This window comes from Ustilago hordei, assembly GCF_900519145.1.
Source record: "Ustilago hordei strain Uho2 genome assembly, contig: UHO2_contig_11, whole genome shotgun sequence".
Lineage (NCBI taxonomy): Eukaryota > Fungi > Basidiomycota > Ustilaginomycetes > Ustilaginales > Ustilaginaceae > Ustilago > Ustilago hordei.
In genome coordinates this window covers 184,941-212,177 of record NW_024545272.1, presented here as the reverse complement: position 1 = coordinate 212,177, position 27,237 = coordinate 184,941, and the positions used below count along the sequence as shown (strand labels likewise).

General features: G+C 50.0%; 7 protein-coding genes across 7 annotated transcripts; 3 read left to right on the top strand and 4 right to left on the bottom strand.

The window, feature by feature from the left end:
- Positions 1-68: 68 nt before the first annotated feature.
- UHO2_04898 (putative DIS3 3`-5` exoribonuclease required for 3` end formation of 5.8S rRNA) lies at positions 69-3,137 on the bottom strand (the record flags this gene model as incomplete). The annotated part of the gene is made up of 1 exon (XM_041557429.1): positions 69-3,137. One exon carries the CDS (start codon positions 3,135-3,137, stop codon positions 69-71), a length of 3,069 nt encoding a protein of 1,022 aa, XP_041413363.1.
- Positions 3,138-12,844: 9,707 nt separating this feature from the next.
- UHO2_04897 (uncharacterized protein) lies at positions 12,845-13,144 on the bottom strand (the record flags this gene model as incomplete). The annotated part of the gene is made up of 1 exon (XM_041557428.1): positions 12,845-13,144. One exon carries the CDS (start codon positions 13,142-13,144, stop codon positions 12,845-12,847), a length of 300 nt encoding a protein of 99 aa, XP_041413362.1.
- An 827-nt stretch (positions 13,145-13,971) lies between these two features.
- Positions 13,972-17,145, top strand: UHO2_04896 (uncharacterized protein; the record flags this gene model as incomplete). The annotated part of the gene is made up of 1 exon (XM_041557427.1): positions 13,972-17,145. One exon carries the CDS (start codon positions 13,972-13,974, stop codon positions 17,143-17,145), a length of 3,174 nt encoding a protein of 1,057 aa, XP_041413361.1.
- A 922-nt stretch (positions 17,146-18,067) lies between these two features.
- UHO2_04895 (putative DIP5 - Glutamate and aspartate permease - able to mediate transport of other amino acids) lies at positions 18,068-19,798 on the top strand (the record flags this gene model as incomplete). Its single annotated transcript, XM_041557426.1, has 1 exon — positions 18,068-19,798. The coding sequence occupies one exon, from the start codon at positions 18,068-18,070 to the stop codon at positions 19,796-19,798; it is 1,731 nt and encodes a 576-aa protein (XP_041413360.1).
- A 613-nt stretch (positions 19,799-20,411) lies between these two features.
- On the bottom strand, positions 20,412-21,539 carry UHO2_04894 (uncharacterized protein; the record flags this gene model as incomplete). Its single annotated transcript, XM_041557425.1, has 1 exon — positions 20,412-21,539. The coding sequence occupies one exon, from the start codon at positions 21,537-21,539 to the stop codon at positions 20,412-20,414; it is 1,128 nt and encodes a 375-aa protein (XP_041413359.1).
- A 532-nt stretch (positions 21,540-22,071) lies between these two features.
- UHO2_04893 (uncharacterized protein) lies at positions 22,072-23,847 on the top strand (the record flags this gene model as incomplete). The annotated part of the gene is made up of 2 exons (XM_041557424.1): positions 22,072-22,654; positions 22,757-23,847. The coding sequence occupies 2 exons, from the start codon at positions 22,072-22,074 to the stop codon at positions 23,845-23,847; spliced, it is 1,674 nt and encodes a 557-aa protein (XP_041413358.1).
- Positions 23,848-24,260: 413 nt separating this feature from the next.
- Positions 24,261-26,156, bottom strand: UHO2_04892 (uncharacterized protein; the record flags this gene model as incomplete). Its single annotated transcript, XM_041557423.1, has 1 exon — positions 24,261-26,156. The coding sequence occupies one exon, from the start codon at positions 26,154-26,156 to the stop codon at positions 24,261-24,263; it is 1,896 nt and encodes a 631-aa protein (XP_041413357.1).
- Between the last annotated feature and the right edge of the window lie 1,081 nt (positions 26,157-27,237).

Below are 27,237 nucleotides of genomic sequence, written 5' to 3'. Positions count from 1 at the left end.
ATAGTCTCACACCTATCCCTACATGTCGAAAGTGAACTGCATCCAAAAAAGGATAGAGGCAGGACGACTTAGTGATCGACGAGGATCATACTAACTTTGCCTCTCTTAGTGGCGTGATCCTTAGACAGGCCAATTTGCACTGTACACTGGTCAAAAATGCCTAGTTCAAGATCCTTGCTCAACCCGCTGACCGAAGTGGGGATGTTGATCTGGTGGTTATCCTGATCGAACTCAACCTCTTGGTTGAAAGTGATCAAACCTTCCAGTCCGAATTGGTTAACGAATACAGCGAGACCGTTGCGGAATACGCGGATGACGTAGGCTGAGGCTTGCATTCCACCTTCCCCCTGCACTTTATCCTTTTTGCTCTTCCTGCTGCAATCCTCGGTCGTAGCCAGCATAGCATTACGTTGGGCGATAGAAAGACCGACATAAAACTCAACCGAAGCTCGACCGGCTTGCTGTGCGCTCCTGTGTCTCTTGTTGACAAGCTTGAGCATCTCGTCGACGTAATCTTTGCTGTGAAGCGAGGGATGCAGTGGTTCGTAGTTGATGGCTGCTGCCAGTTGACGGTGCGCCAGCACATCTGCATAACGTCGGATTGGCGAGGTGAAATGCGTATACATCCCAGCTGCCAACCCATAATGTCCAAAAGTATCCCTCGCAACGCTACCCGAACAAAAGTACTCCGCAGCCAACATGCACCTGGTCGCCATGATCCTTACCAACGTGTTGAAAGGAGGGTCTTTCGGGTCGACGCACTTGTCCAACGATGCAGCCAGAGCACCCGAGCTGGAAACGTCGAGCTCCATCCGCCTTCGTTTCTGCAAGATATCCTGCAGGTTTTCAAAGTTGGTGCGTGGCGGAGCCAAGTGACGACGCAAGACAGCGGTCATGGGGAAGACCTCGTAGATCCGTTGAGCGACAGAGACATTGGCGAGAAGCATGAACTCTTCGACCAGTGAATTGGTCTCTCGCATTTCCTTTTGCTCTACCTCAATCGGCCCGGCTTGTTCGGGCGAGTCGAGGTGGATACGCACTTCAGGCGAGGCGAGATTGAGCGCACCTGCGTCCATACGTTTCTGTTTGAGCTTAATAGCGAGCGAATTAAGAAGGCGAATAGATTCGGTGATGGCATCCTTCTTGCTCTTGTCATCCTTTCGAAACTGCGCTTCCTCATAGGTGAAGGCGGCCTTGGAAGCAATGACCGACTTGTGGAACCGCACATTAACAATCTCTGCATCTGGTGTCATCTCCCAAACCGCACTGAACGCTAGTCGTTCCACGTCTGGTCTCAGCGAGCAGAGATTAGTCCCCAGCAGATGAGGAAGCATGTCGATCCTCTTATCCACCAGATAAACCGTCGTACCGCGACTAGCTGCTTCAGCATCCATAGGATTGTCAGGTCTCACAAAGTAAGACACATCGGCGATATGGACGCCCGCTTCGATGTTGCCATTGGGGAGCTGCTTGGCGTGGAGAGCGTCATCAATGTCTTGACAGCCAGGAGGGTCGATGGAGCAAATCATCTCTTCTCGCATATCGATGCGGTCTTTCCATGCTCGATGGGTCATGTCTTTGGGTGGGACGACCCAGCTGTCTCCCTCGGGTGGGAGACAGTCGAGGATGGCTTTGCTGAAGGGTCGGTAGGGTACATCGTGCTCAAGGAGGAGTGATTCTTGTTCGGCTTGTTTGCTTTCGGCTTGGCCAAGTGCGCGAACAAAATGCCCGTCAGGGTAGCGAGATGTGGGACGCCAAGAATCGAGAGCGATGAGGATCTTCTGTCCCATCAAGTCCTTCGCTTGACGGGTGCGGATGCGAATGCGTGGAAGCTTTCGGTCGACAGGTGTAGCGAAAACAGTCTGTGCGCCCAAGCTGGATAGAGCAGAAGAGTTGACCGAGTTGACGTCGACATGGGCGACGTACGAACGCCAATTGCGACGGACAATGCCCACAACCTTTCCTGTCGGCTGGGGCTCACCACGAGAAGAGCGAGCGTTGGCTTCAGCATCTGCTGCCTCTTTTCTTGCCAGCCTTGCTTCGATATCATCGTCAGCAGCACCTTGGCCATCACCGCGTTCAGCATCGTCATCCTTGAGTGCAGCGTCGGCGTCGATGACTTCTTCTGTCGCCGCCTTCCACTGATCCTTAGGCAGCATCTGCACCGCTACGACGTCGCCGTCGACAGCACGGTTCATAGCCTCACGACCGACCAACAAGATGGGTCGAGTTAGCTGACCAGATCGGACAGTAGCCTCGAGGTAGTTGTACGGGTTAGCGTTGAAGAAACCTTGCAAGAGCTGGCCGGACTTGATCCCTGCGGTGACTTGGTTTTGAGCGAAATGCTCGGGGTAGAGGACGGCTCGCTTCTCGCTGCCTCCGGAAGCCGAGGGGATGGAGCGGGAGGAGAGGAGGTCGAGAAGCTGGTCAGCATTGTCGAGACCTTGGATGTAATCGCGAAGGGACATGGCTCGAATGTCGTCCTTGAGCGCACGTTGGACGTTGTCTTGGTCGTCACTAATGAGCAGAACGTCGAGATTGGCCTTGGACGATGAGGCGGGACCAGTAGAAGCCATGAGGTGGGTTCGATACCACTTTGCAGCTGTACGAATGGCTCTGTCATTTGTGTCGTTGGGCGACTCGTCTTGGTTGTGCAAGACAGCTGTCTGGCGGCCAAAATCGTTGTAGAAGACGCAGAACCTACGGTCAGGATCTGCGATGAGGTTCTTGAGGCGGTTGAAGAGAGGCAAGCTCCTGTGTCGCACCTCATCCATGACAGTCTGCAATACTATGACATCGGTGAAGCTTGGGTTTTCGATGAGATCCATTTGGTGGAGAAAGGCGTTGGTGTCGAGGACAAGGTAGTGGTTCCTATCCACGTTTTTGTTCTTGAGGCCAGAAGGATCGAGGAAGATCTTGTTCTGAGGACCACCTTCCTGGGCCTGCCTTTGGAGGCGGGAGTGAATATGATGGCATTGCTCGCAAGCACGACTACCACAGGCGATATCGTCACGGAGATAGCGCTCGCGAACAACTTTGAGGACTTTACCACGAGCGGTTTTGCGAAAGTACTTGCGTTGGGCCGACTCGAGCTCGACGCCGGAAAGCGGTCGTTTTTGGATGCTGATCTCGACCATGACGACTGTTCTCCAGAATCGATAGCGGCAAAAGTGTGTCAATGTTGATGTCGAGATTGTCGTGGTGGAAGCAAAGACGATGAGGACAATGATCGCTGGCTGAGCAGAAAAGTGTCCTTTGGCGCAATCTTGTTGGATGTGGAGATTTCGAAAAGATCAAAAAGATCGGGAGTCTAAAGAGGAACCCGATCAGATCCGTCGGCTAGTTGGCGGTCTAACAAACCTTTCCCAGTAGACAGGAATCCAGCTTTGCAAACGAGTTTCGATTTTCCGAAAAGAGAAGAAAAAGCATGTCCAGCCAAGGTAAGGTTGGTACACAGTAATACAGCACATAGCACACAGCACACAGTTGAAGTTCTGCTCTTAACGGAGACCATCTACTATATATTTTATTACGTAACCATTACAACATACGCGTTTGTAATGACCTGTCAGTTTGTAGCAAGCAAGTTAAAGATTGTTAGAGTAAAAGACAACATGTCAGAGCTGTCTCTGGGTCCAAACCTGATTTGCTTCCTAATCTTTTAATGATTGATTTGGTCTTATCCCAACCTGGGTGTCTGAATCGTTTGTGCCAAAGCTGCTGCATAGAAACCTTGAGCTTCCTATCTGTTGACTCAAACTCTTCATCAACATCTTCCAGTAGCTGTGTTGGCACTATCATTGCACTTTCACTCCATGTATCGCCTCAGAATTCTAGTAATCCTTGCTCACAATTCTTTGATACCTTAAGTAGGGTACTGTTAACATACAAAACATTTTGGAGAGTTACATCTCTGTATTCTGTTGATATGCTAGTGTCCCCTATAGCTACTGCTTCCAAGATTTCCCTACCAGTGGTGAAACACACCTTTGGCAGATCTTTGGACAAATGAGCATTCTATAATTGTTGACCATGTGATAGCTTGCTCCTGAGTCTAGGATCCAGTGATTTGTTTCCTTTGCTTTTGGCCATTTGTACCATCTTGGGATGAGGGAGCACCAAACTTCCTAGTGTCACCGGAATGGAATTCTGTTCTCCGAGTCCAGAGCATTGTCTAAGCGGTCGTGCGCCAGAGACTTAGTTTTGGGTGTTATATTGGGTTTGATTGAGTAAGGTCTACTTGGTATGTTTTGCCTCAACATAACCAAGCATTACTGCCTGGTAAGTCTCAACTGACCACCTTGAACACTCTGTTCAGAGGTTGCACAGCACAAATGCTGTTTGTTGGTGAGTGAGTGATACACCTTCTCCTACAGTATGAGTGTTTGTAGTACTGTTGATAATGCTCTTGGACATTGTCTGGACCGCAATATGCTAATCGCCTACAGAGGACAGGAGTTACTGGACCACAGGTGTGAGTCACTGCCTACAATAACTGACTGGACTGCAGGTGTTGAGCAACACCACCTACAGCAAGGGACTGGACTGCAAGTGTTGAAGAACACTGCCTACAGCAAGGGACTGGACCGCAAGTGTTGAAGAACACTGCCTACAGCAAGGGACTGGACTGCAAGTGTTGAAGAACACCACCTACAGTAAGGGCACTGGACTGCAAGTGTTGAAGAACACCACCTACAGTAAGGGACTGGACTGCAAGTGTTGAAGAACACTGCCTACAGTTGTCAACTAACAGTGATACAACACACATGTTGAGAGTCGTTGCAAGAGCACTGCTATTGCAATGGTACATAACTGAGTAAGTAAGTAAAGTAGATAGAGTAAAGAGTGGATGGGGATCCACTCATAGGCTATGGTGAGAACAGGAGTATTTATGTGTTCGATCAGTGTTGCCTGTGACACCTATCTCATTCCCCCTGCTAGCATCAATCCCATGGGTGCTGCGCCCCTACCATCTGCACAGCATACTGGTTTTGCAACACTGCTCCTTTCACCTTCCTGCTCCTTTTCCACCTGATGATGTGTGTCAACCCCTTCAACACAACTCCTCCTCATTGCTTTAGCCAATCCATTCACTGCTTCCTTCTTGGTGACCACCTCCCCATCCTTATCTCATGAATCCCCTTAGCCACCCATTGGTCCTCATGACCAACTGCTTGGTCATGCGGTCACCTCCTGTGCTTGGGCCTGTGTGGCTATATGCACACACCCCTTGAGCAGTAACTGTCTGCATGATGCTGAGCTCAGTTCCCCACCACCTCCTATGGTTATCTCCAAGTGCCTCTCCTTCTGATGCCAGTACCTTCCTTCCTGAGTCTACTAGTACTTGCTCATATTGGCCAACTTGTTGAGGCATGTTGATCTGACTGATTCCAACCAATCCCCATGAGATTAATCTGGAACCCCAGGGTTTGATCAATCTCATAATTCATATGCACTGCCAGCCTGATTAATCTTGTTGATCCCCAATGGTTCAGCACCGATCAATCTGGCACACCCTTCATATATTGATCCATTGCACACCCTTCATATACTGCTCTGTTGCACAACATTCCCATGACTGCCGTTGATCAATTTGGCGCACTCTCTTGCGCTATCCTTCTGACCCTGTGACACATTGCTTAGCACCATGTCCAGTTTGCTTGCATATCCAACAACAGATCCTTTGAACCTTGTTTGCGACTTTAGTGTTTGCACTGTTATTGTCAGTGTTGGCTTCCTTGGCTGATTTGTTCTGATACTTACTGCTGGTGATTCTAGCATTGGCTTGGCAAGGATCAATCTTCTGAGCAGGAATGTTCTTGAGTGCCAACTGGCAGGTGCTTAGCATGGTCACAAGTGTGTCAAAATTAAGTTGATGAACTGTTGCAACTGTTTCCTTGTATACTGGGTGATGAATCATACATTTTTGGAGAGCCAAGAACAGAGTGTTGTCAGTGACTGGTTTACCCAGGAGACTGCTCTCAGTCTGGATACTTTTGATCTCCTGGATTAGCTTTTGCACATCAGAGTTGAACATCTTGATGTTGCCAAGCTGGGCAATGAGTGTGAGTCATCAGGAAGTCCTGATGGCTTTATTGCTTAAACCACTCTTGATTTTCTTCCAGATTTGATTGAAGGTAAGGTACTCCCTAACAATGTTGAGGAGGAGGTAATCAACATTATGTTTCCCCACTGTATCAATGGTGCTGCACAAGGTGTTGGACAAAGCATCATCAAAGGTATGGCTCCACTTGGGGTGTTTCCTATTGTACACTCCTTCAAGATGCTTCATAGCATAAGGTACAGATTGGAGGAAAGACTTGACATGTGTGCTCCAGCTGTAGTAGTTTCATGATGTTAGCTTGGGTACTGGTTTAAGGAGTTTTGACAAGGTGCAGAAGTTATATTGCTTGCTACCATCATTGACATCAGAGTTGGAATTGGGTTTCTCATCGACTTCATTGTCGATGACTTCCATCTCGTTTTCGTCAATAGCTTGTGTCATAGGGTCTGCGCAGAAGACCCAAAATGAGGTATGGAGAGCCTTGTGCACACAAAATGTGAAATCTACTGGATCACAGGTTTCCAGTTGATTTCACCGACAACAACCACATTGTGTGTTTCTGATTGGTTTTGCTGAAATCAATCAAAATACATCCATCTGGTTGATTTCGCCAAACACACCACAAGAAGCTCCCATCGGTATGGAATGGGCCAATTGGCTATGAGGAAGCAACAGGAGGCTTGGAAGAGAAGATCACCAACATTAAGGATAAGGATAGGATAGCAGGAAAGGTTTCACATGCAAGGAGCAGGCCCAAGTTCAGCCAAGAAGAGGACCAAGCTCATGAGCATGTGGTAGGTTACCATACAAGGGGAACATGCTCATGGTCACATGGGAACAGTCACTAGGGAGGCCACATGGATGGAAGCAGGACAATAAAGGTGGTCACATGGTCAGGGGCCACCAAATAGGGGCCAGGAGAATGGTCACTAATGGAGAGGAGAGGGAGCCAGACCAAGGGGACCCACACAGGAACTATGAGAAGGAAGGGTAGTGTTGAGGACACATAGCTCAAGGAGAGGAGGAAGCAAGAGGACGAGGAAGGCAGAAACACTCTGTCAGAGGTCACGCGCCCAAAACCTGATATCTGTAATAGAAATGCATCTATTACGAATCCTGTCGAGATATGTGACAATGCTTGTGGTATTATGATTCTCATCAAGATATGTAGTAGAGATGTCTCTATTACTTTTCTCACCCAAAGATGCAGTAATGGTTTTGCTATTGCAGGTTTTGACTAACTGCTATGGACACTCCATCCAGAGGTAGCTTGGCACAATCAATAACTTGAATGTATTGCAAGACACCAAGGTCTGGTGTGATTGAGATAGTTGATGTCATCGACATGAGTGTCCAGTGTGTCAACTGAATGCTTGAGGTGATCCCCAGACTGCAGTGGATGACTGCCTTCAGTTCTATCTTTATCCAGACCACTGGTTTGCTATGAACTGCCTTTGGACATCAGGGAGCAGTGATACAACACACATGCTATGATGGAAGCAATCTACTTGATTGTGACTTTGCTGACTGTAACTAATGTATACTTAAGTGAAGTGATAACTAGTTGTGTATGGTGTAGAGTGGATGGAGATCCACTCGACTGCTATGACAGAGAGCATGGCTATATAACCATTTGCCAAGTGTCACCAGTGACACTTGCCCCTGCTCTGAAAGACCTCCTCCAACACTGCTCCTCCTCCCTTGTCCTGCCTACCTTACAATACTGCTTCTTAGCACTGCTTCTCTTGCCTCTTGCAGATGGAGAGTCTTTGTGCTGCTTCACTACCGGATAGGGGCCTTTCCCACCTCATCTGAGTGGCAACCTGCCCCACCTTTCATCTCACCCATCCTCCTGCTCTGAGTTCATCATGGAGTCAGTCCCCTGTTTCATCAGGGTGGTGTCAGGGGGTCCTTGCCACTCATCTCCAATGGATCTGTCATACAATCCTCCTTGTCCCTAATCTCTGTGGAATATGTAATACTACCTTGTTTACTGCAGATCCTAGTAAGGCCCATGGTACCATTATTGCTCATGCTGATCTAGGTCAGAAATGTCATAGAGCCTTCTCTTTTACAGATCTTGGTGACCTCTACTGCAGCTCCCATGATTGGCCTGATCCCTCAATTCCTGCACTCCCTTCATATGACTTGATGGGTCTTCCTGCTTCCTGCGCATCCAGGCCCATGACACACTCCTCAGGAGGAGCAGGAGCGGTGTTGCAGGCAACACCCTACAAACACATAAATACTCTCACTTCACCATAGTATATGAGTGGATCCTCAACCACTCTACTTTACACTTACTTACTCTCTTAGTTACAATAGTTTCATTGCAATAGCAGGACTTTGCAACAGCCTCTCGATTGTGTGTGTTGTATTGCCATTGGAAGCCCACTGCAGGCAGTGTTATCCAACACTTGCAGTCCAGTCAATCACTGTAGGTGGTGTCCAACACCTGCAGTCCCATATCTCCTGTCATCTATAGGCAATAACCTTATTGTGATCCAGGTGATGACAAGAGCATCAAGCAGCAGCACTACAAACACTTGTGCTGTATTGGGAGTTGTATCTTATACCATTCCCAACCCAATGTGTTACAGACATGCTGCATAGCCTCTGAACAGAGTGTTCAAGGCAGTCAGCCAAAACCTACCAGAACTCAGCCGTTTTATTACTGTCATGGGACAGGAGGGCTGCGCAGGAAGTAAGAAGACCCGAAGTCATATGAAGAGGAGTGCAGAAATTGCGGGATCGGGCTAAGCGAGAGCTTAAGGCAGAGTTCACTGAGATTGGTAGTAGAAATGGCTCTATGGCAGAACTCATCAGGATCAGTAGGAATGAGGTCATTACTACAGAGCTCAGTGGGAATGGTAATACCATGCTTGTACAACAGACCTCACAAGAATCAGTTTGAGAGGCACCCCCATCACTGATATGGCAAGAGGAGGATACCAAACAAGGGAGAGGGCACCACTGAATGAAGAAGGGCCTTGCACAACAATGAAGTCAGTGCCAGCAGGTGGGCACCAATGACAGGAGGGTGATGAAAGGGTGCAAGTTGCCACTCAGATGAAGTGGGACTGGCCCCTGATGGAGATGAGGCAGCAAGAGGCCCATCCATCCACAGGAGACAAGGGAAGTGGTGTCAATGAGTAGCATCACAAGGTGGATGGGGAGTTTAGGAGGAATGAGGAGGGGGAGCAGTGTCACAGGCAACACTTCAAGAAAGGTATATAACCATGTTCCCTGTCATAGCAAGTGAGTGGATTGCCATCCACTCTACACCATATATTACTAGCTATAACTTCACATAGGTATACTTAGTATTCTGTGAGCAAGTTGCAATCACTATAGATTGCTTCCCTTGTAGCACATGTGTTGTATCACCACTCACTGACATCTGAAGGCAGTTCATAGTAACCAGCAGTCTGGATAACAATTAGAACTGAAGGCAGTTGTCATGGGGCTGGATGCGCAAGAAGCAGGAAGATCCATCAACTCATATGAAGGGAGCACAGGAATCAAGGAATCGGGAAGATCATAGGATTTGCAGCAGAGTTCACTGAGATCTGTAGTAGAGACAGCTCTATTACAGATCTCACCTAGATCAGTGCAAGTGAAGTTGATATCATGAATCCTGCCAGAATCTGCAGTAAGCATGATTGTATGGCAGATTCTGCAGAGATCAGTGGCAAAGACAGTTGTATGGCAAACTTCACATGTGAAGGAGGACCAAGCATTGCCAAGAAGGGGACCAAGCTCAGAAGCATGCAGCTGGTTACCACTCAGGGGGTCACAAGATGAAGACCAGGAGAACCATCACTGGTGGGAGGAAGAAGAGCTGTGACAAGGACACTGGCAAACAGGTTATGAGGAGGAAGAGCAGTGTTGAGGGAATCAACACCTAGTTCAAAGAAGGACAGATAGGAGGGACAAGGAGGAGGGGCAGTGTTGTGGGTGATGCTGCAGGCATGGTATATAACCATGCTCCTTGTCACAACAAGTGAGTGGATCACCATCCACTCTACACCATATCAACTAGTTATTACTTCAAGCATAAGTACATATTAGTTTCAGTCAGCATAGTTGCAATCAAGTAGATTGCCTCTCATTGTAGCATGTGTGTTGTATCACTGCTCACTGACATCTGAAGGTGGTTCATAGCAAACCAGCAGTCCAGATTCAAGATAGAACTGAAGGCAGTAGTCCACTGCAGTCCAGGGATCACCTCAAGCAATAGTTGACACACTGGACACTTGTGTCAACACCACCAAGCATTCATACTCACACCAGACCTTGGTGTCAGTACAGTTCATATCATTATTGATCATGCCAAGCTACCTCTGGATGGAGTGTCCACAGTGGTCAGTCGAAATCTGCAATAGCACAACCCCAATCACAGATTCAAGTGAGTAAAGTCATAAGGACATTACTATGGCATAACTTGACAAGAATCATAATACTACATATACAATCACATATCTCGACAGGATCTGTAATAGAAGCGGTCCTACTACAGATCTCAGGTTTCAGGTGTGCGACCTCTGACAGCAGTCATCCACTGCAGTCTGGGGATCACTGTCAGCAGCCGTGCACCTGAAACCTGAGATCGGTAGTAGTATCGATACTATTACTGATTCTGTCGAATTATGTGACAATGCTAGTGGTATTTCGATTCTTAGTGAAATATGCAATAGAGCCATCTCTATCACTTTTCTCATTTGAATCTGTAGTTGCAGTAATGCTATTGCAGATTTTGACTAACTGCTGTGGACACTCCGTCCAGAGGTAGCCCAGCATGATCAATAACAATGTGAACTTATGATGACACCAAGGTCTGGTGTGAGTATATTGTTGATGATGAGGTTGGTGGCATTGACATGAGTGTCCAGTGTGTCAACTATCGCTTGAGGTGATCCCCAGACTGCAGTGGACTACTGCCTTTGGTTCTATCTTAATCCAGACCACTGGTTTGCTATGAACTGCCTTCAGATGTCAGTGAGCAGTGATACAACACATGAGCTACAATGAGGAGCAATCTATCAATTACTACTATGCTGACTGAACTAATGAGTACTTATGCTTCTGAAGTTATACTAGTTATGGTGTGTAGAGTGGATGGGGATCCACTCGACCATTTGTGATGAGAAGGTATGATTATATATCTCTTTGCAGTGTCGCCAGCGACACTGCTCCTGCTCTCTCTCTCCAGAGAGTACCCTCTTCATCGAGTACTGTACAGGGATCTCCAAGGAGACTCCTCCTCCTCATTGAGCCTTGTCACTCCTGTCCTTCCTGAGCTGTGTCAACTCCATCAACACTGCTCCTCCTCCTCATGTCCTTCTCACCAGTGTCCTTTACACAGCTCTCCTTCCTTTGACTGGCAACAATTCTCCTTTACTCCTGTCCTGTGTGCCCCTGAGTGGTAACCAACCATGTGTTGCTGAGCTCGGTCCCCATCTTGGCAAGGCTTGGTCCTCGGCCTGGCAGAGCTTGGTCCTCCTCACATGTGAATTGTCATATGGACATCCTTACTACTGATCTCCACAGAATCTGCCACACAATCTTGCTTGCTGCAGATTCTGGCAGGATTCATGATATTGATGATGCTCATGCTGATTTCGCTGAGATCTGTCATAGAGCTGATTCTACTGCCAATCTTGGTGAGCTCTGCTGCAAATCCTACATTCTGCCCGATCCCTCGATTCCTGTGCTGCCTTCATATGAACTTCGGTTCTTCCTTCTTCTCTGCGCATCCAGGCCCATGACAATCACCTCAAGCACTCAGTTGACACACTGGACACTCAAGTCGGCACCACCAGTAATCACACTCATGCGAGACCTTGGTGCCAGTACAAAAAACATATAGTTATTGATTGTGCCAAGCTACCTCTGGACAGAGTGTCCACAGTGGTCAGTCAAAACCTGCAATAGCAAACACACTACTACATCTTTGGGCAAGAAAAGTCATAGAGGCTTCTCTATGACATACCTTGACAAGAACAGTAATAGAGAGCACTCTACCACATATCTTGACAGGATCTGTAATAGATGCATTTCTATTACAGGTATCAGGTTTCAGGTGTGAGACCTCTGACAGTTACTTTCAATTGAAACATACCAAATAGGGCTTACTCAGTTGACCTCACCAAAATCAACTGGAAGCACCCAACCTGGTTTCAGGCATGTGACTGCTTACAGCTTGCACCTGTTGGACTGCCTTGCCTTTTCTAACCCCCCTGGACTTCTTGGCGGTTTTGCTGGCACCAGCTTGAGGGTTGGTATCTTCTACCATGGTTGTTTGTGGTTGAGGATAAGATAAGGTAAAGAGGGGGCCAGCTTGGTTGATGAAGCTTCAGACTTTTAATCAGTTAAAGATTGTTAGAGTAAAAGACACCTCTACATTGGGGCTATGATCAAGCTCCTTTTGAACAGGTGTATACTAACTGCAATGCTTAGGTTCATCAAATGGACTAGGACTACAAACATGTGTGTATATAGCTTCACATCATCCATGAGAATGTCGAGTATCCTTAGGCAAACTGAGTGTCTGCCCTGCTGTGCTCTTCAACTGTTTCTCCTGCAGATTCCCTGAGCTGTTTCTTCTACTATGTCATGCTCCCTGTGTGCCTGAGTCAGCTTGTGAGTGAGCAGCTTGTCCTTTCACATGGTCTGGTGCTTGCTAGCCTTGGCAATCACTAGCTTCAGCTATTGTGAGTTCCAGGAATTGTGAGCTTTGGCAATTGGATAAGCTCTAGAGTTTTTCCCACATATCTTCAACTAGCAACAACGGCCAGCAAAAGAGGGGTCCAATGCCGCAAATCTCGTTAACACGCTCCCGCTTCTCTTAGGCTTAGTCAGCTTTTCGTTGCCGTGGCTTATCATCAGTCTCGTCGTCAAGCCATCACCACCATCACCACCATCATCACCATCATCACCATCATCACCATTACCACCATTACCACCACCTTGTTCCTCACCCGCCACCCCATCATCTCCACCTGCATCGTGCCACGCTGGTGTTTCAACCCTCGACTTCCGGATCTTGATCTTTGCACCCGCACGTATCTCGCACCGCATCGGCCATCTTCAAATCCAAGCTGGACCTCTTTGTCCCTAGCTTTTCCGACATCCGTCCCTTCGACAAGATCGAGCTGACGCCCACTACATTTGCCGGTCAACTTTAGGCGTACGATCTGCATGTGCCGAATTCATCTCGCATTTATCCTCTTTGTCACATGCTGGTAAGATGCTTTAGACGGCTTGATTGTCATCCCCGCCAACTGTCTCGACTCATTTGCATCAACCTCCGACTTGTGCAGAACAGTGAGTTACGCTCTGAGCACGCTACTGCTGTCACTCCTCGGTCCGAATCAAACCCTTGTTGCCGGCGGTCTGCAAGCAAACCTCGTCCCTGACATCTCGTCCCTGACACCTCGCCCCTGTCGCGGTCCGCATTGCTTTTTGCTCGACATCTCTTCTTCATCAACCTTGGCTTCTCTCTACCATTGATCGCATCAGCTTTTCATCTTGGCTCCATTGTCGTCGTGACCAGCTCATCTGCAGACCTACGTCGGTCTGCAGGGTCCTTCCAAAACTCCGCCCACTGCTTCAACGCCTACGCTCGGCCCGCTTCATCTCGCCTCTCCTACGCCTGTTGCGGCTCTTCGCTTCTCGTCTCCCACCCAATCTCGCTGCGAGCAGACGCTTACATTCATCAATCAACCCAGCGTTTCGTGGAAGATTGCTTTCATGTCATTTCCAGCCCTTCAAACATCCCAGCCCGCACTCAAAGACGACGCTGCCTCCTAGCTATATCAGGTAGCTCTACAGTCCAGTCGCCTTTCTTCGCCTGCCTTACCGCTGCCATCGACACAAGAGCTCCGCGCACTCGCGCATTTCTTACAATGAGCTCCCTCCAAGCTGATCTTAGCCCGCCGCCAACGCCAGGGCCGAGTTCGTTCGCTCCACGAGCTCTTCACGCCTCCAAGCCACCAAGCCAGCCTGCCAGCTCGCTCTCGCTCCATATTCCCGAGGATGGCCAAGTTTTTGCCGCTCTCACTCAGCCATCGCTCCCATCAGCACTTACCTCGACGCCCTTGGCATATGCGCCAGCTGCTCCTCCCATCGCCTTGAATCTCTCTTCTCCGCATCAACCAGGACCAAGCACACTGGCACTGCCACCGCAGTCCAGGCTGACACGCAAGCGACCGTCTAGGCTGAATTTGGCGCCACCTTCATTAAGCGACGAACCAGGTCTCTCATCACGTTCCATGCCAAACTCGCCCGCCGCGCTCTCCAGGTCCAGCTCCAAAGCAGAGCAGTTGGATGACTCCGCTCCGCCTCCTTCAGCGATATCAGAAGCCGTCAAGAATCTCTCGAGCACGCTCAGAGGCACACCACGAAGACGTCCAAGCATGCCTTTCAAGAACACGGCAGTACCGGAAACATCGTATCCAGAGCCTCCTAGCGCTGCCAGCTCCCATACGCGACCACCAGAAGCTTTCCGCGATCCTTCCGAGCACATTTTGAGCGGCAAAGGAAGCACACTTCAGCATGCTCGCAGTGTCTACTCCCAAGGTCCTGTAGAAATACTTCCAGGCCTCTTCCTCGGTGACGAGCACAACGCTCGCGACCAAGATATGCTCTCCGCCCTTGGCATCACCACCATCCTTAACGTCGCAAAGGAGACCATCCTCGACTTCCAGTCTCCAGGCTCGGCACAGCCAAACCAATCGCACTCAGCGTGGACCAGCGCGTCAAATCGCAACCGCAAATCCGACACAAGCATCATCGGTCGCTCTCGACCTCAGCACAATGCTGTCTATGGGTCGCGCATGATATCAGATGTCCCACCAACACCAAACACCTACTTCACTCCACCGACCACTGCTTCGCTTCCTACCGGTACAGCGCATGGCGATGCATCTTCACTTCGCGACGCAATCAGCACTTCAGTACTGCGCAACACCTCTTCAACGCCAAACCTTCTCACTCACTTTCTCAATGACGCAACGGCAGCAGCCCACAACTCACACCACGCCGCTACTGAGTCCGACCTGCGCACACTTACTGCGCAAGACGTCTTGCGCTACCGATCGCTCCGACGCAGCAGCAACTCGTCTTCCGACGATGCTTTCGATACTGCTTCCTCACCAACTTCGTCACGAGCGGCAAGCACGTGCACTTCGGCTGCCACCGAGCTTACCCCACCAGCCCTCGTGAGTCTCAAGCCGAGCGGAGACGCTGCACCCGAGACTCAAGGCCACTCGACATCCAGCGAGTACGCCAATCAGCAGCATTCTCCCAGCTATGCCTTTGACAACGACTCGCAGCGCTCGCCTCCCACTTGGGTCACACAGGTCGAGTTGCCATCCAACGCAACCGTCATCAAGGTTACTAGCAACAATGAACAGCGACTCTCTCGCGAGTTGCGCTACATCAAGCTTCCTTGGACGCACGATGAGACGGAACTTGCTACAGCTCACGGCGGTTTCGCGCAAGGATGTGCGCTGATCGCCGAGGCGCTCGGCATTGATCCTCGCTACTGGTATGCAGCCAAGATTACAGAAGATCGGGATGCCTGTATAGCACTAGAGGATGACGCCAGCTTGGACAACGTACAGACGAGCCCTTCTCCAGGCAAGATTCTCGTGCATTGCCAGTGCGGTGTCAGTCGCAGTGCTACATTGGTCATTGCCTTTGTCATGCAGGCTGCAGCCATGCGATACGGCTTTGAAACCGCACGCACCCTACTCGGCATGCACGACTGTTACAACATGGTCAAGGACAAGAGTGCAAGCATTTCGCCCAACATCTCGCTCATCTACCAGCTCGTCGAGTGGGAGCGTCATCTCTCCAGCGCTGCCGGTCGCCTCCGCGACGTGCTCGGTATGGGTTGTGGTGGGAGCCAAGGGGAACCAGGCAGTCACTCTGACACGAGTGGTAGCCAGAATGGTGTACCTGGAGCAGGTTGGTCTACCGAATCCATGGACGAGGCTATGTGGAGCAAGATGCGTCTTGAAGAGGAGGAAAAGGAAGCAGCAGAGGAAGCAAGACGGCGCGAGGAGCGTCTCAATGAAGCTATTCGGCTAGCAGCGGAAAGGAAGGCAGCACAGGACCGTCTTGAAGGACGCACGCCAGATGCCGCCGCTGGCAGCGACGTTGGTGGTGGATCGCTTATGCAGCGAAGGCGCAAGAAAGCGGCACCGGCCTTGCAGCTACAGACTGCCGGTTCTTCTGCGGCGACGAACAGCGCTCCTGCAGCAGCACCAATGCCGAGCCCCGGTCTCAACAAACGTCGTCCTCCAGCATTGCAGCTCAACTCTGCCCTTGGTGGCAAGAGTCATTTGGAAGTGGAAACACCATTCCGAACGGCAAGGATGGAAGCCTGGTCAGAACAAGAGCATGACGGTGACGGCGATGTGATGATGTCGGAGCTGGAACCGCCTCAGACACGGTTGCGATCCTCGGCAGCCGACTGGGACATTGTCAGTACACCTACTGCACGAACAACGATGGGAGCATACGGATCTGACCCGGCCAGCTCGACGCTGCAAACGCCTAGTGCTTCTACTACTTGGCATGATCGTGCACGCCCGTCATCCGTGTCGTCGCATCTGCCAGCTTCGCTTGACACTTCAGCAACGCATCGATCAAGCACAGACGGAGTCATGGCCACGAGCTGGCTTTCGCCTTGTTCACCTGCCATGTCAACTTCACTCTCGCTTGGTTCGCGACCGAGTCGATTCAGCTTGGGCGGCGCTGCACCTCTCAGCGGAAGCCTCACAGCACGGTTGGAAGACGAGCTGGAGCCAGGCTCGCGATCGAAAGCAAGACCCGATTCGATGCAAAGCACCATGTCTTCTTCCTCTTCTACCGCACTGTTCGGCGTTACAGCTCTGTCGCGAGAAGAAAGGAAGAAGCAGCATCGAAGGACGTTCTCGTCGGATTGGCCTACGCTTCAGGCTAACTTGTCACAGAGGAGCAAGAGCAAGGTTGAGGCCATGCTACCGCCGAATCCGCATACAGAAGGTGCTGCGCCAAGCAGTGGATATGCAAATGATGCGATGGACGTGTAAGATGAGCAGCATTCGACATTCGACATTCGACATTCGACATTCGACATTTGACATTTGACATTTGACATTCGACGTTCTGTTGTTACAGTGTTTACAGATTTGAAAACTTGATTGCCGACGTTTGATCCTGCGTGATGGGATTGTGAGGCGGTCCCTTGTGAAGCCGAGTCGACACAGCCAAAGGTTCGAGGTGGTGCATATCCGAGTGAGCCAAGGTGGCGGCAATGTGAGATCGAACTAGAGCTTACATAGTTTTACTGCAACGCGCTGACCTTGCTTTCCGCCAGTTTCTATACGACGGCCGTTCACTTGATCGCTTCAACCTCGGTCTCTTATCAGGGGGTGAGGGGGGCGACGAATGGTAGCTACCCAGGGCCAACTAGGCGCACAAGAACACACACAGCGAGATCGAGCAAAACTGATGGGAGCTTGGACGGTCGCATGACCCTGCGCTTCGTTCTCAAGCCCATCCTCCTCCTAGTGGCCCCACCAGCATAACCCCCACTCGGTCTATTGAGCGCCACACTTGTTTCACCTGCACGACTGCAGCAGAAGAAGAAAAAACAAAGAGGACACTACACGTATCAACTGGCGTCACCAATCCGGATCGTGTTGCCACCCTCTTTGGTCTTTGTTTTGCTATTGTTGCTCCTGTTTCAGTCAGGCAAGCAGTCCAAGACTGCTCAGGTGCCTCGTAACGTCACTTGCAACTCAGTCATCAGCACGCCACCCTGCGCAATCTTTCTCTTTTATTCCAGTTTGGTTTTACTCTGATATCGCCATATCAGTCGCTGTCCCCTCGTCCCCGCACCTGTCCACCTGCACATCCAGCTCCTCTCTCGACCACATCCATTGCCTTTGCTCGAGCAACGTCCACAACAGCCCACAACAGCAAGACCTCGTTCCTCCATTCTTCTCGACCATGGCGCCAGCCGACCAGATGATCACCTCCGACTCTGGACCCTACGTTCAGGAGAAGGCTCCTTCCTCCGACGACCAAGTCAAAGGCTACGACAATCCCGCTCACAATTCTTCCCTCAAGGATGCTAACCAAGATGCTCGACCTGAAGAGCGTCAGCTCCACCGTGCTCTCAAAGGTCGTCAAATTTCCATGATTGCCATTGGTGGTGCTCTTGGTACTGGTCTCATTATTGGAACTGGTTCTGGTCTCGCCAATGGCGGTCCGGCTTCCATCCTCATCTCTTACACCGTCGTTGGTTTTTGCTGTGCAGCTGTCATGTCTGCTCTTGGTGAAATGTCTACTTACATGCCTCATCCACGGGGTTTCGCAGGCCACGCTTCTCGATTCGTCTCTCCCGAATTCGGTGTGGCTACCGGATACAACTATCTTTTCAAGTACCTCGTCGTTACTGCAAACAACGTCAACGCATGTGCCTTGGTGATTTCCTACTGGATCAGCAGCAGCCAAGCTTCAGGAGGTATTTGGATCGCCATCGTCACCGTTCTGATCATTGCACTCAACTTTGGTGGACCTAAATGGTTCGGTGAGGTGGAATTCTGGCTTTCATTGGTCAAAATCGTCACAATGACCGGTTTGATTATTCTACTTCTCGTCATTGATCTTGGTGGATCGCCTACTGCAGACAGAATCGGTTTCAGATACTTTCAAGATGGTCTTGCTTTTCGATCTTACCCTCGAACCTCGGGATCCAAAGGAATGTTCCTTGGATTCTGGTCCACCATGGTGACTGCATTGTTCGCTTACACGGGAACTGAACTTGTCGGTGTTACGGTTGGTGAAGCTGCCAATCCTCGCAAATCAGTCCCTTCTGCTATCAAAAAGACCTTTTTCCGTATCGTCTTTTTCTACGTCCTTGGGGCCCTCTTAGTTGGAATGGTCGTCCCCTCCAATGCACCCGAACTGCTCGCCGCTAACCGAAGAGGAACCTCAGCCGCCGCTTCCCCCTTTGTCGTCGCTATTGTCCGTGCCCGCATCCGCATTTTACCCGATATCATCAACGCTGCAATCCTAATCTTTTGCATCTCGGCGGCAAACTCGGATCAATACATCGCAGCGCGTACCCTCTACGGTTTAGCTATCGACGGTAAAGCTCCTCGAATCTTCCGCCGCGTAGATAGACGTGGTGTTCCTTACGTCGCACTTTGCGTCACCGCGCTATTCTGCGCGCTAGCCTTTATCAATCTCGCCTCTGGTGGTGCCCAGACATTCTCCTACCTCGTTGCATCCGTTACAATGTTCGGTGGTCTTACATGGATCTGCATCTTGATCTCGCATATTCGATTTATGAAAGCTATGAAAGCTCAGGGAATCTCGCGTTCCACTCTACCCTGGCAAGCTCCATTGCAACCTTACTCCTCCTACATGGCTGTTGTCTTTACCTCGATCGTCGTTTTCTTTAAAGGTTGGAACTCGTTCTTGTTCGCTTTTAACTGGAGGACCTTTGTGACCAACTATATTGGACTACCGATCTTCTTCTTGATCCTGATCGGATGGAAGTTGTGGCACAGGACAAAGATCTACAAGCCGGATGAGGTTGATCTCTTGACAGATGTCAGAGAGTTTGATCAACAGGATGAATTCATCTGGAAAATGGATGAAGAAAGGGTAAAGTCCGAGGTGGCAAATGCACCAGTCTATAAGAAGGCTTGGGTTTGGGTTAAGAATTGGTAAAAGTCACTTGATCTTGCTAGATCTCTGTTCATCCTTATGTATTGGACATGCAATCATTGGATAGATGTGGTATGAAGGTCTCTTGTGCCATTTGCTCTAGTTATCTCCTTGCCGAGTGGTGTGCGGACGAGTGTGTGACGGTGGGTGCTTTGATTGACGACGGTTGCCTTCATTGCATGGTGTGGTGGATGTTGATGCGTTTTTGTCGTTCAGTGTCTTTGTTGTCAGTCGCAAAAAGAAAAGCGAGAGGACGACAGTGGTCATCATTGAATGTTGCATCACTGAGTTGCATGGATCTGCCATGCAAATGCCTTCTGCGGCACGCTCAGACAGGTCTCACAGATTGCCAACCAGTCAAATGGACGCCAATCAGGCCGCCACAGTCGCCGTCATGTCAGTGAGGGATGCTAAGTAAGAACGAAGAAGCCGTTGATCCAGGAAGCTGATCGACATATGTTCTTCTCGACTGGAAGGCCTGCAGCTGATCAGGTCCCGAAAGGAACAGCTCAGCTTCTCAACACTCGACCTTCTTACTCGGTTCCGTGAGGGAGCAGGGTAATGGTATTGTGTTGATACAAGCGATTAATTGCAATACCAAGAGACGAGAGCAAACTTAAAATCTAGATGCCGTCGGAGTAGCTTTGGCAATCCATTGTTGGTGACGTGTACACAGCTCGCGAATGATGTCCTCCTCGAGTTCCTTTTCGCCGCCCTTTCCGCCTCCTTCTGTGAGGCTGTCAGAAAGACGCATCCATGTAGCAGTAAAGTGCTGACCGTCGACGTTGACTCGATCTATTGGCCGTTGTGGTTGTGGTTGTGTTTGCGAGGTTGAGGGTGAGCCTGTGTTGTTGCTATCACGCTCTACAAAGACAACCTCGAACTTTCTTCTGTTTAGGTCGTTACCGATGACAAGTTGATGACCGTACCTTTGCAATGCTGCGACAGCTTTTGGAATGAGCAGCTTCGGGTCGGTTTCCAGCTTGAAGCTGACCAGATACCCCTCTGGTACCCACTGTTCGACCATGGGCTTGAGCACTTTTGGAACCTGATCCATTTGGATCACAAGAGAGCCCTTTCCAGACTGGATTTTATGTTCGGGAACGTTTGTCGAGGGGATGAAGAAATCACTGACTGCAGCAGCGAGATAGTACATCCCGTTGCGACCTAGCGGTTGCATAACACGAGACATCTCTCGTAGCAGCCAGAGGTAGTCATTGACAGTCACAAAGGGAACGGTATGTAGCAGGCCAGATGTACGCGCATGATGGTAGGCCGAGAGGATGGGTCGAAGATGGGCGACGTGTTGCTTGAGAACGGTAATGTCATCCTCTCCTGTACCGGAAGCAGGCGAGTCGGTGTGAACGTGGGTAGCTGGATCCGCGAGCAGGTCTAAGAAAGGGTTTGTCGTATGACTGTAGTGTCGAGTATACGGAGCGAGAGAATGTTGTCGACTCATAAAGATGACAGCGTAGCCGGCCGAGAGGAAGTATTCGGCGGACGTAGCTCCTCGAGTTCCTGCGGAGAAGTTGTCGAGGAATCGGACGACGTTCTTTTCCAGAGGCACTGTTGTTCCGCCTGAAGTGACGAGAACGACGGGTCGAGCTTGGTTGATGTGACGTTGGACGAAGTCCGAAGCAGAGGCCGAGACCTCGGCGAGATTCGGCGGCGCCGATTGTGTCTGGAAGAAGCGGTCACTTGACCAGTTCGGAGAGGCCGAAGACGAAGCGGATGGGTCCGACATTGGTGCGAAGCGTTGGTGCAAAGTGTTGGTGCAAAGTGTTGGTGTACTTGATATGTCTAGTGGCGGCTTGACAGAGTCCGCTGCGGTGTGTTTCTTGGTTCAAGTTGTGAGCGGCGGGCACCAAGTTGATCGGAGTTGCCGATGCGTGAGTAATCAAGCGGATGAAGCGAAAGGTCGGTCAGAAAGTCAAGGGTCGCCTTTGCGGAAGCAAAAAGCGGTAGGGTTTGGTGGTTGTCGTTTGGTGTCGAGTTGGTATATCAAGTAACCCAACGCTGGCTCAAGCCGCGTCTCAAAATCTCGGATCTCGAATATCAAAGCCTCTCTCGCAGCTCCGTCCATCTCTCGGAAGCTTTTGTTTTTGATATTATTTATTCACAAAGTGAGCTTGTCTCTCCACTGTCACTGCTCAGCCACAGTTCGGCTCCCACGCTCCCACGCTCCTACGCTCCCACGCTCGCAACATCACATCAGCCAATTCCTCGTCCCCAGTCGGATCACCCGCAGAGCGTGACTCAGCGGCAAGCTTGCAAAGATGCCTCGCAAGAAGATCGTCCCCATCGACCAGAGTGCGCCTGCTGCTACGCCATCCACACGTCGCCTCGGCTCATCCGCAGCACCTGAACGACCGCCTTCACCAGCATCTTCCCTCGGCCCGCTTTCATCGCCACACAAACCGCCACCCGGCCAGCGCTCAAAACAGCCCAACAGCAACGCTGCCTCCGCTATGCCTGCACGCCTACCATCCCCAACCCTCTCCGAGATCTCAACATCAGCATCCGAAGGCGGTCAAGATGGCGCACCCTCTACAAATCAGCAACGCTTGCGATCCGCCTCCCCCGAGGGAGACGAGCTTGCTGACGAGTCTGTTAGAGAACCTCTCGCCAACAACGACGCCCAAGTAACATGTCAGTGGAACGACTGCGGAGAGACATTCAACAGTCTACAGCCCTTTATCGACCATTTGCATCACCAGCATATCGGTATTCATAAGAGCAAGTACATGTGCGAATGGACTGGATGCATTCGAAAAGGAAAGCCGCAGACTTCGAGGTTTGCGCTACTAAGTCATTTGAGAAGTCATACTGGTGAAAAGCCTTTTACTTGTCCTCGACCAGGTAAGTCGCCTCCCACGCAACCCATACAGCTTTCGCTCATCTCTCTGGCTTGACTTACAGCCGACTGACACCCCCACATATACTTTGCATCATTGCCAACAGAATGCGATAAGAGCTTCACTAGATCCGATGCGCTCAGCAAACACATGCGAGTTCAACACAACATCATCACCGCTGGCTCACGCAAAGCAGCCGCCTCTTCCGCCGCAGCACAAGAAGAAACCCCGGAAAACACCTCCATCCTCACAGGCGAAGGGGCTGATTCTGCTTCTCCTGCCAAACCAGCTGGTGTTGGCGCAGCAACTGGCGATTCTCTCGGCGATGAACTACTCGAGCTTGCTGAAGGAGAAGAAGGCTTCCCTCTCACCAAAGGTGCATCTGGCGAATCTAACCTTAACACAATGACGGCCGAAGAACTCGGCATTCAAGACCGCTTACACCCGGATAAGGATACAGAACAAGCGAGACGTACCGAAGCTGTACTAGGACGCGCATTACGAACCTGGGCGAAAGATATGCGTGAACGCCAACGCAACAGGAAGCTCCGCGAACCTCCTATCCGACCTCCTAACGGCCTTGCGGTGGATGCGGATGATTCGCTCAACGGCACAGCATCCACTAGTACTGCTGGAGTCAAAAGAGCTAGACCGACCGACTACGATAGTGACTCGGGAGATTCAATGCCTGACCTATCCGAATTGAGACGATCGAGACGTAGCCTCCGCGCCTCTTCTTCCACTGCCGCCGTTAACGGTAGCTCTCGACGTCGATCTTCTCGTTTCGCCAGTGACGATGCTCCGCAAGACTCCACGTCAGTCGCCACCCCAGGGGGCAATTCGATGGAAGCAGCACAGAACGCAATCCGTACAGCTCGGAACCGATATCTGGTGGAAAAAGCCAAACTTGAATTCATCCGCTCCGAAAACTCTCGACTCTGGCAACATCTACAGACTCTCGACGCGGAACAGAAAAGAGTTGCAAAAGAATGTACATCGGCGTTGGAACAAGCTTTGCTTTTCGAATTGGGTCCCGATGTAGATGCAATTTTTAGCCCACCTACTTCACCAACTCTGCCATCAAGCGGAGTGGGGGAAAAAGAGGCCTTGAGACAGGAGGTCGAGGAAGAGCAAATCGCTGCCAGAGGCACATTCATTGATGATGAGCTTAACATCAAGGCTGTTGCTGCGACTTAGATGCAACGTGGAGGTTAAGGGTTGTGGTTGATAATGGCTTAAGAGCTTTTCGTGTATTTGTAGCATTGTTGGAAACAAGCAATATCCATGACAAGTGACTTCTAGTTGACCAGAGCGACGCAACGAAACGCAATGCTTGTCTTGGTGCCAACACTGGCACATTTTGGTCTTGACAGTCGGACCTAGATGCGACAGGCAAGAACTTGGCAGCTGGTAAGATTGATAAATGCTCACAAAGCCACAATCACATGGGCATCTAAAAAGTACAAACTATGGTCGACGATGTAATCCAGCCAACTCGCTCGCTCTGCTTCAAGAAGAGGCAAGTGGAGACTGCAAGTAAAGTAGAGGATGGAAAGATTTGCAATCTAGATGTAAGGTATCTAGATGTAAGGTATCTAGATGTAAGGTATCTAGGTATGGCTTGGGTCAAAGGTGTACCTAATTGATTTAGTTGGTGTTCTTGGGTGCGTTCTGTATGTTGAATAACCTGCTGCTGGTCGTGCGAACCTTGCTGTGCTGGGAGGTTGAGGTGAGGGTGAAACGTTGACGAAATCGGCATAGTGAAAAGTTGGATCTCCTCCTGGAGCACCTGGAGCGTTAGGTGGAGTGTTTGGCATTCTTACATTGAATCTATTCCAATTGCAACAAGGTGGGGAAGGAGTACGGTCAAGACGCGGCGTTCGTTGATTGAGAAGCATGTATTCTTCTGCATTTGCTGCTTTGCGCGGGATGCTAAGCGTCGAGGATGGAAGAGAGTCCTCATGGAATGCAAGAGCGAACACTGACGTCTCATAGCCTGCGTTGGCTCTTGTAATCTTGCGTTTTCTTGCGCTTGGAGGAGGAGTAAGCGGAGTGCTAACCAAATTAGCATGTCCTGATACAAATCCAGCACTACTTTGTTCAAGCCTGCTCCCTCTTTCACCAGAATTAGAAAGTGCTTCGGAAGATGTGTTGAAAGCATCCCAAAGCCAAGTTTGAGCTGGTGTAGACAAGATGTCGTTACTGGCAACTGTTTGGGTATCTGCACTAAACCGTTTAATCGAGGATGGAGAAGGAGAAGAAGCTAGGAAAATAAGGTAATCTGCTGCCGCTCTAACTTGACCTTGCTCCTCCGCTTGTGCTTGCTTGTTGTTGGTCTTGTCTTGCTCCGCCTCTTCCTCTGGGTGGATGGGAAGTATGTTGGAAGAAACATTTCTCTTATGTCCTCTCTTCACTACTCCAGAATGCGCCATACTCTCTCGGCGAATGGTAGGACTAGCAAATGCAATTCCCAACCCTGCCCGCTCCTGCATAGAAGACGACGTTTGAGGAGCCGGGCTATGTAGCCTATCACTACCCAAACTGAAATCAAAACTACTACTACTACTACCACCATTATCCCTCGCTTCAGCTAAGCCAGCGAGTGTAGTCGCCACTCGATCTCTCTCTTCTTGATCCTGTTCTGCTGCCGAATGCTGCAAGGGTTGCATTGCGAATACCTGACGTGCAGATGCATTTCCAAAGCGAGCAGTCCCAGGTGCAGTCAAGCCAAGATCTTGTGCGAGTGATGAAGCCGGGTGACCATTGGACAAGAAACCTCCTGCACTGCTCTTCATCCTTACCCGCTTCAATGTTCCCAATAAAGGGTTTGCTGTAGAAGCATTGTAACTCGCTTCTCCTCGACGCTTCTCCTGCTCGCTGGAAGGAATAGCAAAAGATTGCTCTGCTGCGAGTTTAGACTCGTAGGCGAGCATTGCAGGAGTTGGATTGTTATGCCAATCGAAAGGACCATTCTTTCGCTCTGGCGAGCCGAGCTGTGGTGAAGAAGCGGCTTTGTCAAGCAAGGAGCTAGTTTCAGCGCAATTCGAAAAGGATTGAGAAACAAACTTGACAGAATTGCAAACAGTACGCTTCCTAGCAGTACTGGTGGAAGCGAAAGAAGTTGCTCTGCTCAAACGCTTTGATGAGCTTCGAGTCGCACTCAAGTCTCGTCCAAAGATGTCCATGTAGATCGACCTCGTGCATCGTGCTGATGACTCACACGAGGATCGCAGGGATCCAGATTGCAACAGATCGGCTGTGGAAAGCTGCGGTGATGACTGCGAGGCCGACTGTGTTACTGTGCAGGTATGATTCTCGACCAAGCTAGTTGTAGGAGGTTGTTGTAGAGGCTCAAAGAGGTCCGTGAAGCAAGCCTTGCCTACACCGTTACATGCTTTGTATGAGGCGAGCTGGAGACGAGTGCGAAGTGCATGTGCGTAAATCTCGACTTGGTGACGCCTTGTTCCAGACCCTTCCGCCTCCGCTGACGATGAGGAGGTCGCCATTGTAGATGATGAACAGGAAGAGTCAGAGCTTATTGATTGTATCCAACGATGCGAAGGCGAGCATCATGAATGCATCCGAGGTGATGATGGTTGCCAGAGGTTTCTGTCGACAACTCTTTCTTCTCCGTGTCTGCGATGAGATGGTGGTGGTGCAGCTTGCTTTAGCTTGCTTTAGCTTGCTTTAGCTTGCTTTAGCTTGCTTTAGCTTGCTTTAGCTTGCTTTAGCTTGCTGATGGAGGATAGGCTTGATGAACGGATATGTATATGGATGAGTGATGGTAGGATGCGCAACGAGTGCAAATCTGAGCCCATTGATTAGATCTCCTTTGCAAGCAACCCAAACGGCGGCTGTGCAACATTGACAACTGCAGCATCACTCTATCCAGCATGATCAGCATCAAGATCAGCAGCACAAGTGCAGCAAGCCAAGCGCTATTCCTTTGTGTACCAACCGAGAACAAGAAATCCAAATTCCTACCGAAAACAAACCAAAAAAAAAAAAAACAAAAACAAAAACAAAAAGCTTTCGGGATTCTTCAAGCACCATTCACGCGTCCACGCGTCGTGTTCAAACCCACACTGTTCCAGAACCATACGAACGCGTCTTGTGCAATCAAACGCGACACGCAACGCGTTAATCTTCCCTAACCCTAACCCTTCCTTTTTCCCCAAACTCGCGTCGACTCAAAAAAAAAAAAACAAAAAAAAAACACCAAAAAAACCCCTTTTTTATTTATTTATTTTACTGTCGATCCACACTCGATTTTACCTCTCGCATGTTAGACTTTCACTCATCCAAGCTAGGCAGAACATGGTGAGAGAATCGAGCGATCAGAGAAGTAGAGAGAAGTCTTACATGTTGGTACAATTCTATGTATGCCAGTTGCGGTGATGGTTACAAGTACAATTTGATACAATGCAATGTTTCGTACTATGCTATCTTATCCTACGACGTCCGGTGAGAGTATGCTTGATCGTCCACCGACGGCAAGGTTCGAGAGGGAAACGTAGAAGAAGAAGAACAAGTCCAACACTGTTATATGCTAGCCTTCAAGTAGCCACTCCTTTGCCAAGTTGCGAG